The 13487-nt window shown below is 42.3% G+C and overlaps 1 protein-coding gene across 1 annotated transcript in view; it reads right to left on the bottom strand.

Annotated features, from left to right (window-relative positions):
- KDM3B (lysine demethylase 3B) overlaps positions 1 to 13487 on the bottom strand; it is a 67737-nt gene that overhangs the window by 20193 nt on the left and 34057 nt on the right. The window contains exons 8-11 of the mRNA XM_060178689.1: positions 10722 to 11964; positions 9608 to 9809; positions 1689 to 1903; positions 302 to 454 (exon numbers count right to left, since the gene is read on the bottom strand). Of these exons, the coding sequence (XP_060034672.1) occupies positions 302 to 454; positions 1689 to 1903; positions 9608 to 9809; positions 10722 to 11964 (1813 nt within the window). The remainder of the gene's footprint in view (positions 1 to 301; positions 455 to 1688; positions 1904 to 9607; positions 9810 to 10721; positions 11965 to 13487) is intronic.

Genomic DNA, 13487 nt, shown 5'->3' with positions numbered 1-13487 from the left:
AAGCTATTATTGTTGTAGTTATTGATGTCTTCGTTGTTGGATAGGACAGAGAGAAATGGAGAGAGGAGGGGAAGACAGAGAGGGGGAGAGAAAGACAGACACCTGCAGACCTGTTTCACCACCTGTGACTCCCCTGCAGGTGGGGAGCCGGGGGCTTGAACCGGGGTTCTTACGCCGGTCCTTGTGCTTTGCACCATGTGCGCTTAACCCGCTGTGCTACCACCCGACTCCCTCATTAAAATATTTTTAAAAGGTAAACAAAGTTATCTTTAAAATGACAAAAGACATTCTATATGCTTACCACTGCGTGGACGGCTTTTTCTGAGCCTGTAACAGTCAAGGCAGACACCAAATCCACATTTTCGACAAACCCAGTGGATGTTGAAGAGAGTTGTTTCACATACATCACACATTTCCCGCACACCACGTACTGCTCGCTTCCATGCCACTTTCTCTGGTGGAAAGAAAGAGAGGGATATTGCTGGCACTGACCACGCTAAATGGTTTTGCAATATAAGACTACAGATTCATTGATTCCCACTCAAGTCATTTTCTCCAGCAAAAAAAAAAAAAAAAATCAAAGACTCACTGGTATTTCTAGAACTGAAAGAGAAAACACAAGGGATATCTATTTCTAACAAGTATCAAAAAAGGGGAGTCAGGTGGTAACACAGCAGGTTAAGCTCACATGGCGCAAAGCACAAGGATGGCAGAAGGATGCCGGTTGGAGCCCCCGGCTCCCCACCTGCAGGGGAGTCGCTTCACAAGCGATGAAGTAGGTCTGCAGGTGTCCATCTTTCTCTCTCCCTCTGTCTTCCCCTCCTCTCTCCACTTCTCTCTGTCCTATTAATGACAATGACATCAATAACAACAGCAACAATAAAAAACAAGAAGGGCAACAAAAGGGAAAATAAATAAATAAATAATCTAAAAAATCTTTTAAAAAAAACCAAGTATCAAAAAAGAATGAGCGTGAATGACTGTGGCTTAAGATATTAGAAAATTTTCAACTGGGTAGAGTGTATTAGTTTAGTGAAGTACACTATCTTGGGAGTTGGGTGGCTGCACAATATGTTAAATGCAAGGACCGTAGTAAAGATCCTGGTTCGAGCTCAGGCTCCCCACCTGCAGGGGAGTCACTTCACAGGCAGTGAAGCAGGCCTGCAGGTGTCTTTCTTTCCCTGTCTTCCTCTCCTCTCTCCATTTCTCTCTGTACTATCTAACAACCACGACATCAATAACAGCAACAATAATAACTACAATAATAAAAAAGGACAACAAAAGGGAAAATAATTTAAAAAAATAAAAATAAATAAAAAAAGAAATACACTATCTAGTAACAATTACCTATACACACAACACAGAGTACTGCTTACTAACACAAACTGGGTCCAAAACAAGCTGAAAATGTTCAGAGTGAATCAAATCCAAACAGGAATCAGAAAAGATACTATGGTAACTATCCTACAAAAATTAAAGTCCAGTAGAGGAACTTTTGGTTTGCTAATTACTAAAGGCTGAAAGAATGAGGTCTAGCTCGACATATAGAGGAACCTAGGTTGTTTTGCTACAAAGAAATCTTATCAGTTTTAATTCATAAATAGAAACTACCATCTACCACTGCCCCTTTAAGCAAAAGAAAATTTCCAACTAGGATTGACTAGAAGACCAGCAAGACTGTGCCTTACGGTGTGGCTCCACCATCATCATGGCCTCTTTTTCAGACATCACAAGCTGGCAGAACTGGTCCCCAACATTGGCCAGGATGTATTTTGAGGTCTCTAGGTCTATCCCTTCTGCTAAAGAAGAAGAAGGAATCCACAGGTTCATGGCATCAGGGTCACTCTGCTGAGGACTCAGAAACCCCTCCACCCGGAGTACTCCTTTTCGAGTGAAGATCAACCTGAGACAGGAAGGCAGGAAATGAAATGGTAACAGTCTTGCCAACTTAAAATCCTAGGACCAAGAAATCAAATAAGAGTTAGTAGGAACCATGCCGAATGAAGATTTTCACTATTTTTGATGAACACAGTATGCATTCTTTGCACTAGTAGAAATTTTATTACTACTTGTATTTCTTTAGAAAGCTGTCACCAGATATGCCTGTTTCTTTTCTTTTCTTTCTTTCTTTTTTTTTTTTTTTAAAGATTTTATTTATTTATGAGAAAGAAAGCAGCAAAGAAGCAGACATCACTCTGGTACATGCGCTGCCTGGAACTGAACTCAGGACCTCATGCTGGAGAGTCCAATGCTATATCCACTGCACCACTTCCCAGACCATGATATTCCTGTTTTGCCATCCACCTGTTCCACATCTGATGACAAGAGAAAACCATAGTTCTGTTGTGTTACTATAAATTCATGTCTATGTCAGAAGAGCCTTTAATATTGACTAGAAATCATGATATAATTTTCCTTGTGTGCATGCTCTCCAAGCTGACTATTTCATATCCTTCTTTTTAAACTTCCAATATTATTCTCCTGATAAGGAACTTACTAATAATTCTACTCAGAAAAATATAAGAAAAGGGCATACTTTGTTTTATCTCCAGGGTTATCGATGGTGTTTGATGCCTACACCATGAATCCACTACTCCTGGAGAACTTTTTTTTCCACTTTATTCAATAAGACAGGGAAAAACTGAGAGAGGACAGGGAGATAGGAGAAAAAGATAGACACCTACCTGCAGACCTGTTTTACCATTTGTGAAGTAGACCCCTGCAGGTGGGGAGCCAGGGCTCGAACCTGGGTTCTTATGAATAGTATTATGTGTGCTTAGCAGGTGTGCCACTGCCCGGTCCCCAATGGAATGCTTTATCATGTACGTGCACCCAGATTCAAGCTCTCAGCACCACGTGGAAACACTATGCACAGCACCCAGGAAAGTTCCTTGAACAATGAACAATGGAGTGATGCACTGTGGTGTCTCCCCTTCACTTCCCATGTCCCACCCCAGTCTGAGATTAAAAGGAATAGTAGCATTGCAGGCTTGAGGACCCAGCAGGCATTAAAAACATCAACAAAGCGTGGTCCAGGAGGTGGCGCAGTGGATAAAGCATCGGACTCTCAAGCATGAGGTCCTGAGTTCAATCCCCGGCAGCACATGTACCAAAGTGATGTCTGGTTCTTTCTCTTTCTTCCTATCTTTCTCATTAATAAATAAAATCTTTTTTTAAAAAAATCCTCCTGACTTAATACTTTCGTCCGTACCTGCTTGTTAGAGCAAAGTTTCTTTAAAAAATTGTATTATCACCAGTTCTTTCTTTGCTTTTTTTCCCCCCATAACTATTTTACTTTAAAAAAAAATTACTTAAGATAGAGACAGGGCAGGGGTAGACAGCATAATGGTTATGCAAAGAGACTCTCATGCCTGAGGCCCCATAGTCTCAGGTTCAATCACCTGCACCACTATAAGCCAGAGCTGAGTAGTGCTCTGGTAATAATAATAATAATAATAATAATAATAATAATAATAATAATAATAGTTAAGTAGAGAGGAAAAGGGAAGATAGAGAGGGAGATACCTGGGGCTGGGTGGTGGCACATCTGCTTGAGTGCACGTTATAGTGTGCAAGGAGCCAGGTTCGAGCCCCCGTCCCCACCTGCAGGGGGAAAGCTTCACATGTGATGAAGCAGTGCTGCAGGTGTCTCTGTCTCCTCTATCTTCCCTTCCTCTCAATTTCTGGCTGTCTCTATCAAATAAATAAAAGATTAAAAGAGAGAGAGAGAGAGAGGGAGATACCTGTAGCACTGCTTCATGGCTCATGAAGATTTTCCCCCTTCAGGTGGGGGCCAGGGGCTTAAATTCAGGTCCTTGTGTACTATAAAGTGTACTTAAGCAGCTGAACCACCAACCAGTCTCTTTCTTTTATTTTTTTTTAAATATTTATTTATTTATTTCCCCCCTTTTTTTATTGTTGTTATTGATGTCATCGTTGTTAGATAGGACAGAGAAATGGAGAAAGGAGGGGAAGACAGGGGGCAGAGAAAGACAGACACCCGCAGACCTGCTTCACTGTCGGTGAAGTGACTTCCCCTGCAGATGGGGAGCCGGGGGCTTGAACTGGGATCCTTACACAGGTCCTTGCTCTTCGCGCCACGTGCGCTTAACCCATTACACTACCGCCTGACTTTCAGTCTTTCCCTACAAATCTATGAAGATTGTTTTTTGAAAACAGTTATCTTACCAGACACAAACACCAGCAAATGCTATAGGTCACTATTCATTCTTGGAAAACTGCCTTCTAGAATAACTCACTGGTTGTTTTCACTTTCTTTCTTTCATTTATTTATTTCTTTAATTATCTTTATTTATTGGATAGAGACAGCCAGAAATCAAGAGGGAAGGGGGAAATAGAGAGGGAGAGAGACAGAGAGACACCTGCAGCCCTGTTTCACCACTTGCAAAGCTTTTCCCCCTGTAGGTGGGGACCAGGGGCTCGAACCCGGGTCCTTAAGCACTGTAACGTGCACTCAACCAGCTGCGCCACCATCTGGTCCCCGTTTTCACTTTCTTTGACTAGTCCATCCTCATCTTTCTGTCTCTAACTGCTGGAGAGCTCCAAAACTCAGTCCTGAGTTCTTTTTCTGTATTATTTGCCTCTGACTCTTGAATGATAAACAATTAGACTAATAGTTTGAAATAACTGATGACATCTGAAACTTTATCTACAGCTGATGCCTTAACCTCTGGTTCTAGAGTCATATCCAAGTACCTTTTTTTTTTTTTTTTTGCTTTTCTTCCCTTTTGTTGCCCTTGCTGTTTTTATTGTTGTAGTAGTTATTGATGTCATTGTTGTTGGTCAGGACGGAGAGAAATGGAGAGATGGGGAAGAGAAAGAAAGACACCTGCAGACCTGCTTCACCACCTGTGAAGCGACCCCCCTGCAGGTGGGGTGCCGGGAGCTCAAACCAGGATCCTTATGCTTCGCTCCACCTGCGCTTAACCCACTACACTACCACCCAACTCCCCAAGTACTTTTTTTTTAACACTTTCATTTACTTTATTGAGGTGTGACTTTTTATAAAGACAATTTTTTCAAGTGTATGACAAAATTTTTACATAATGCAAAATGAAACCCACAGTAAGACTAGATGACACTTATTACCATGCACTATCACCACCCCTCCTTGTAATCTCCTCTCAACTCATTAGAGTTACATATTAAGCTTTCCCTTCAACATTTCATTTGGAAACCTAACTGGCATCTCAAGTTTAACATGCCTAAATTAGGGCTAGGAAAAGTTTAGGCTATTTAGCAATAACTTGCATGCCCGAGGCTGCAGAGATCATAAATTCAATCCCTGACATGACCTTATGCCAAAAACAAGCTGTGTTTTGGTCCTCTTTCATAATAAATAATCTCGGGCAGGGGTAGGTAGCCTAATAGTTATGGAAGGAGACTCTCATGCCTAAGGCTCTTAAGTCTCAGGTTCAATTCCTTGCCCCATCATAAGCCAGAGCTGAGCAATCCTCTGGTAAAAATAAATAAATGAAATAATAATAAATAATCTTTTAGGGGGCCAGCCAGCACCCAGTTGAACACACAAATTACCATGTGCAAGGATATAGGTTCAAGACCCCATTTCCCTCCTACAGAGGGGATGCTTCAAGAGAGATGAAGCAGGTCTACAGTTATCTTTCTCTCCCTCCCATTTCCCCCCCTTCCCTCTCAATTTCTCTCTGTTTTGGGAAGAAAAAAAAAAAAAAGGGAAAAATTGACCACTGCGAGTGGTGGATTTGTAGTGCCAGCAATAACCCTGGTGGCAGAAAATAAATAAAATAATACTAGATAATCTTTTTAAAAGACCTAGAACATTAAAAAAAAAAAAAAAAAAAAAAAGCCCATCATGGTAGTATTTGGAACCTAGTGGCTGAAAAAGAACAAAGATATAAAGCAGAACAAGTTGTTGACAAATCGTGAGCCTAAAGGCAAGAATGTGCAGATGAGATTTGGGGTTCTCATTTTGGAAAAAGCTAGTAACTAATTGATATGATGCCAAACTGACTTCCCTGGGCAGATGACCCCACCTAGAGCCCCACTTCCCCACAGCCCTGCCCCACTAGGGAAAGAGAGAGACAGGCTGGGAGTATGGATCTACCTGTCAATGCCCATGTTCAGCAGGGAAAGCAATTACAGAAGCCAGACTTCCACCTTCTGCATCCCATGATTCTGGGTTCATACTCCCAGAGGGTTAAAGAATAGGAAAGCTTTAAAGGGAGGGGATGGGATACGGAGTTCTGGTGGTGGGAATTGTGCGGAACTGTATCCTTCTTATCCTATGGTTGTGTCAATATTTCCATTTTATAAATAATTTTTTAAAAGCCCAAATTAAAACTCTCCATATCTGCTTTCAACCAATATTCATTATTAGTGTGTGTGCGTATGCATGTGCGTGCGTGCGTGTGTGAAAGAGTAAACCAGAGCAACACTCTAACACATGCAATGTCATTCTGGAATTGAACTTAGAAGATCTCAGCTGAGAGTCCAATGCTTTTTCCTCTGTCACCTCCTGGCTTGTCCCCATAACTGTTTTTCCTTGAGAAATTTTATCAGTAAGCAGTAATTCAATTATTTTACTTTTCAGGTCAATGGTCACAAAATTGATTATTTTTTATTACTTTCTTTCTTTCATACTTTATATCTAAGACACAAGAAAATCATGTGGAGGGGGTTGGAAAGTGGTGCAGTGGGTTAAGGGCACATGGCACAAAGTATAAGGATTGGCATAAAGATCCCGGTTCGAGCTCCTAGCTCCCCACCTGCAGGGGGATCTCTTTGCAGGCAGTGAAGCAGGTCTGCAGGTGTCTATCTTTCCCCTCTCTTGATTCCTCTCCGTCCTATGCAACAACAACATCAATGGCAACAATAACAAGGGCAAAAAATGGGAAAAAATGGCCTCCAGGAGCATGGCACTGAACCCTAGCAATAACCCTGGAGGGAAAGAAAGAAAGAAAGAAAGAAAGAAAGAAAGAAAGAAAGAAAGAAAGAGAGAGAGAGAGAGAGAGAGAGAGAGAGAGAGAGGGGGAGGGAGGGAGGAAGGGAGGGAGGGAGGAGGGAAAGAAAGAGAGAGAGAGAGAAGGAGGGAGGAAAGAAGGAAGGAATGAATTCATGTGGCCTCTTTTTTTTTTTTTTTCCCTAAAATTTAATTTGTTGACTCATGAGAAATGATAGGAGAGAAAGAGCCAGACATTACTGGTACATGTGCTGCCGGGGATTGAACTCAGGACCTCATGCTTGAGAGTCCAATGCTTTATCCACTGCGCCACCTCCTGGAACACAATCTTATTAAAAATCATTGGGCTGGGAAGACAGCATAATGGTTATGCAAGACTTTCATGTCTGAGGCTCCAAGATCCTAAGTTCAACCCCCAGTATCATCATAAGTCAGAACTGAGCAGTGCTCTAAACCCTTAATACAACCCCTTTTCAGTACCTCCATTACTACTTCTCTGTAGTAAGTCACCACTACTACTAGCCTGAGTAATTCCAATGACTTCCCAATTTCTCCCGCAACATAATATATTCTTACAGCGATTCTTTAGAACACTGGTTAATGTTTCGACTGAGTAGTAGTGCACCTGGCAGACCGCACAAAATTGCAGTGTACAAGAACCCAGGTTCAAGCCCATGTTCCCCACCTGCAGGGAGAAAGCTTTACAAGTGGTAAAGCAGTGCTGCAGATGTCTCTCTGTTTCTTATTTATTTATTTTCCCTTCTGCCGCCCCCCCTTTTTTATTGTTGTTGTAGTTATTGTCATTATTGATGTCATTGTTGGATAGGACAGAGAGAAATGGAGACAGGGGAAGACAGAGAGGGGAGAGAAAGACAGACATCTGCAGACCTACTTCACCACCTGTGAAGTGACTCCCCTGAAGGTGGGGAGCCGGGGTCCGGGATCCTTACTCCAGTCCTTGTGCTTTGTGCCATGTGCACTTAACCCGCTGTGCTACCGCCCAACCCCCATCTCTGTTTCTTTCCCTCTCTGTATCCCCCTTCCTCTTGAGTTCTGGCTGTCTCTATAAAATAAAGATAATAAAAAATTTTTTTAAAAATAGTAATAATATAAAAATGAAGCTATAAAAAAGAAAAAGATAAGACAACAGATTATTTCCTAATCTTACCACACCCTTCCTCTCTATGAGACACAGATATACATTTTACATAATGGAGTCTTATTTATACCACTGGATTCAAATGGAGCAAAATTAGGAAGAACTAACTGTAGTTCAGGGGATGGCAGTTTAACTTCAGGTCTCAAAGAAAAAAGCATTATAGGGAGTCGGGCTATAGTACAGTGGGTTAAGCACATGTGGCACGAAGTACAAGGACCGGTATAAAGATCCTGATTTGGGCCCCCGGCTCCCCACCTGCAGAGGGGTCATTTCACAGGCAGTGAAGCAGGTCTGCAGGTGTCTATCTTTCTCTCCCCTTCTCTGTCTTCCCCATCTCTCTCCATTTCTCTCTGTCCTAACAACGATGACATCAATAACAACAACAGTAATAACTACTACAACAATAAAAAACAAGGGCAACAAAAGAGAAAATAAATATAAAATAAAATAAAATAAATTTTTTAAAAAAGAAAAAAGCAACATGTCATTTCACAAATTTAACTATGTGGCTACAACAGCAAAGTCTCAGTATAGAGTTTACGATAAAAGATTTTGTAAGGAAAACAGGGAGAAAGATGGTGAGATGTTTATAGTCAGAGAATGAAAGTTATGCATCACTAGGCTAAGGAGATAGCATAATGGCTATACAGACAGACTTTTATCCCTGGGACCAAAAGTCTCAGGTTCAATTCCCACCACCACCATAAACCAGGCCTAAGCAGCATACCAGTAAAAAAAAAAAAAAAAAAAAAATTCACAATAGCCAAAGACTGGAAGCAGTCTATCAATAGATGATTGGATAAAGAAATTAAGGGATGGCCCAGGTGGTGGCACACTTACTTAAGTACACACATTACCATGTGCAGGGACCCACGTTTGAGCTCATTCCCACCTACGGGGGTGTGGGGGAGCTTTATGAATAGTGAAGCAAATACTAAAGGTGTCTTTCTGTCTCTTTCCTTTTCTATCTCCTCTCTTAATTTCTCTATCTTATCAAATAAAGGGGGGGGGTAGTCACCAAGAGCAGTGGATTCATCATGCACGCACCAAACCCTAGCGATAATGCTGCAGAAAAAATAAATAAATAAGTAATATCTACCATGATATTGCGTCTTTTGGGATAAAATGGATCAAACTATAGTTGATTATGCTTAGTAAAGTGAGTAAAGAGGTGAATGACAACTACCACATGGTCTAACTCATATGGGTAATCTAGAATTAAAACACATGAACTTGAAAAAAGTAAAATACCTGTCTTCAGGACTTTGTAAGAACTATGGGGGTTAAATGGGGGTTACTGTTGAGAGAGTGGCTGCACAAAACTTTGATGGTAAGTGGGTGTGGAACTATACACTATAATCTTACAATCTTATAAACAACTATTCATCATTAATAAAAAATGATTTGAAAAGAAAGAAAAGAAAGGGAAGGAGGAAGAAGCGCATCACAGGTGAAAGCTGGGAAGGAAATAGAGAGAGGAGTTGGAGTACCTCCGGAAGTGAAAGAAACGGCAGGCCACCGTGGAATCATCCTGTTCCTGTTCCTTAAACTTCCGATACCGCTCCAGGCGGCACTCACGACACTTGTGCAGGTGAGGGGCTACATTGATGCACGACCCATCCTGTAGGAAGGGCTCTCCAGACTGCTTCAACTTCTTCACTTTGCTCACATCTTTCAGCACTGACTGGCCAACTGTGATGAGAGGTAGGAGAAATACATGAGCAAGAGAGGTATAAATGAAACTCAGTAAACTGACAGTCATTTTGGGGACAGGTATTTGGTCTGACCTGGATTACCCCTCTGTGCACTGAGTGGGCATGTGTTCATCAGGTTCATCCTTGCAGAAAAGGAGGGAAAAGAGCAAAAAAGCTTCACCTGGAAGCTAGGGACTATGGAGAATTTGTGAGAAGTGTCCCAGAAACACTCTGGGCATAGGTGAGGGAAAACAAGGCAAAAAGCAGTAGCTGTTTTTCTCTAGTCCCTAAGGAGATGATTATTTTATCAATAAAGGGCTCTTAAGTTCCCACAGAGCACCAATTTCTATTGACAATAGCCACTTTTATCACAAGATTTTCTTTTACACACTTACCCTTACACACTCTGGACCATAACCTCATACGACAGTATTTAGTGACTTTCAGAAATGGTGTAAAAACGTTATATACATGCCAAGAGAGGAGCAAACTGAGGGGTGCTTCTCTTTGCTTCAAGTCTATGAAAGGCTGCTATGTGAGAATGGAGACCAGTACTCAGTACCTTCCCTGAAATAAAGATGATGGGGCCAAAGTGAAGTAGAAAGGAATGAGAAAAACATAAGGAAACAGTTCCTACCAAAAGTAACAGACTACCAAGGAAGATCAAGGTTCTTCCTTTGTGGAATTACCATTATACAGGACAGAGACCCCTCTTTCAGTGCTGGCTTAGATGCAATCCTGCCCTGAACCAGAAGGTCTGATGAGGGTCCTCTACTGGGTACTTTTGGATATGTAATTCTATGAGATTACAGAACTTTCCATCAAACAGAGTGCCTCTGCTGGCCCAGAGCAGAACAGGAATTCAAGGTTATTGCCAGAGCCAAGCCCGTGTACAGCCCAGCAGGATCACCTTTTAGGGGGGCAGTCCGAGGCCGGCCCTTTGGGGCCTGCTTCCCTTTGCCTTTGCCCAGCAACAGCTCAGCACCACGCTCCCCATTGGGGCCCAGTTTCCCCATCAGGTGCTCTGGAATCCCCTTCAGGCCAGTTTTGGCCTGCAGCTGCTCCTCAGAGTCGCTCAAATCTGACAGGTCACTGTTGGTGCTGGAGTCTGAGTCCTGTCTGCAGGCCAAGCTTCGTTCATCCAGTGAGAACCTTTTCACAGCTTCAAAAGGAGCTTTGTTCTCCTGTGAAAAATCTGCTGGGGAGGAGAGAAAGCCACCTGAGTGCCTGCCAAAGATGTTACTAAATGTTTTGAGGAGGGGATTGTCCTGCTGCCCAGGTCCCACAGTTGGCCTCTCCTCTGTGGGACTGGAGGAGAGAGTAGGCATCTCAATGGGCTGCGTGAGGCTGCTGGTGGGTGAGCTAGAGCGGCCATTCCCCATGGAAGAGAGGCTTGGACCTCCGGTGGTAAGAGCTGAACCCAAAACACCAGACACCAATTTGGAAGAGTCAGTTGTGATGAAGAGATTTTTCTTCTTTGCTAAAGATGCCGAATCTGCAGAGGAGTGAGATTCAGGCCAGCTGGATGCTGCCTTGGAGGTGACAGTGGTCGTAGAGGAAGAGGCACCTGATGCCTGAGGTGCAAAGCTGCTGAAAGGGCTATGTTCAACTTTTTCCACAAATGCCAGGAAAGGGTTAGAGGGCTCTTCTCGGGACAGTTTAGGGGGTTGTAAAAATAGATTTTCATGACTCTCTGGGGTGCGGGCATTTAAGAGGCTCCGTGGGAAGGCTGGCGTGAGGGTGGGCATGGACTCTGCAGGCACTTTCCGGTCCACAGAGCCACCAGCTTTAGAGCCCGATTTAGTGTCTGTTCCAAGAGTGGATCTGACTTTACACAGGCTCTCCAGGCTTTGCTTGAATGAGTCTCGACTGGAGGAATCATCAGTCAAGCTCTCTGAAACTGTAGTGAAATAGTTACTGGCAGGTAAAGGTTGAGACATGCACTGAAAAAACAAGTTCTTGGAGAGATCAGAGTCTTTCTGAGACTCTGGTGCAGAGCTACAGCCAAAAGAGAAGCCCAAAGGTTTGTTCTCTGTAGCTAGAACCCCGTTGGACTGGCTCCTTCCACTTCCACTTCCAAAAGCCAAGGGTTGTGATGAACTTGAGAGAGTTGCTCCAAATCCAGAAGAGGCCACAACAGAATTTCTTGAATTCTGAAAAGAAGGTAGCCCAAGTTAGTGATGCTGGCGTCTCTTAAGGACTTCTTCATCATAATTTTATGGGCCTAGGTCAACTTTTCTCTCCTACAACTACATGAACACTGCTCTTAATACTAGATTTCAATAGTATTAGGAAAGAACATTACCACAGATCATACAGAAGGTATCTTTAGTAAGGGTCCCAGAGTAAGGAGCTAGAGATAGTAGGATGTCATGTAGACTACTTAGTATCATCTATTTTGAAATGAAGAAATTCCACTAGAGAGTCAGAGAGAAAAGGATTTCTGAGGAAACATTCTCTCTTTTTTTTTTTTTTTTGAAACATTCACTTTTATTTTTGAAATATACCTAGTGACCCTGTAACACTAACATGCCTCAATGACATCAGGAGCTACTGCTACTGATTTATTTAACTTTTGCAAATTGCCCATTCAAGTATTTTTTTCTACTAGGGAGAAACTCCCCCCAAGATTGAAATTTGGCTGTCTAATTCTTAAAAGTTTAGGTCAACTTAAAATTTGAAAATCAATTTCAGTTAAACATAAAGATTAAAGAAAGGGGCAGGGCTAGATAGCATTATGGTTATGCAAAGAGACTCTCATGTCTGAAGTTTCAAAATCCCAGGTTCATTCCCCCACACCACTATAAGCCAGAATTGAGCAGTGATCTGGTTAAAAAAAAAAAAAAATTAAAGGGAGTCGGGTGGTAGCACAGTGGGTTAAGCGCAGGTGGCACAATGCTCAAGGACCAGCTAAGGATCCCGGTTCGAGCCCCTGGCTCCCCACCTGCAGGGAGGTTGCAGGTCTCTGCAGGTGTCTATCTTTCTCTCCCCCTCCCTGCCTTCCCCTCCTCTCTCCATTTCTCTCTGTTCTATCCAACAACAACAACATCAATAACAACAATAAAACAAGGGCAACAAAAGGGAATAAATAAATACAAAAAAAAAAAAGAAAGAAAGCAAACTGGTTACTGCACCCTTTTGTTATCATTAGGAACTAACCAGTCTCCAAACAGGAAAAGTGAATTTATAAATATACCCAAACAAAATCAGCACAACAATGTGGAAAGTGAAGAAAAAAAAAAAAAAAGACCTGCTTCACCACTTATAAAGAGACCCACCTGCAGGTGGGGAGCCAGGGACTCAACTGGGATCCCTACGCTGGTACTTGTGCTTCACACTATATGTGCTTAACCCTATGCGCCAGTGCCCAGCCCCCTGTCCCAGTCTCTCACCTTTTATCAAAAAGAGAGAGAGGAAGAAAGGAAGAAAGGAAGAAAGGAAGAAAGGAAGAAAGGAAGAAAGGAAGAAAGGAAGAAAGGAAGAAAGAAAGAAAGAAAGAAAGAAAGAAAGAAAGAAAGAAGAAAAGACAAGAAGTTTACCAGAATGATGGGATTGTGTAGGCACTGACTTAACCTTTTGGTAGCATAGGACAACATCCCTAAATATTCATTTTAAACATTGAGAATAAAAGTTATATTATGACTGCTTAATGAATACAGAGTTTTCCTTGGGGATA

This window comes from Erinaceus europaeus, chromosome 2 (assembly GCF_950295315.1).
Source record: "Erinaceus europaeus chromosome 2, mEriEur2.1, whole genome shotgun sequence".
NCBI classification, from domain to species: Eukaryota; Metazoa; Chordata; class Mammalia; order Eulipotyphla; family Erinaceidae; genus Erinaceus; species Erinaceus europaeus.
The sequence above is the reverse complement of the archived record's forward strand: the minus strand, read 5'-3'. Positions and strand labels throughout refer to the sequence as shown.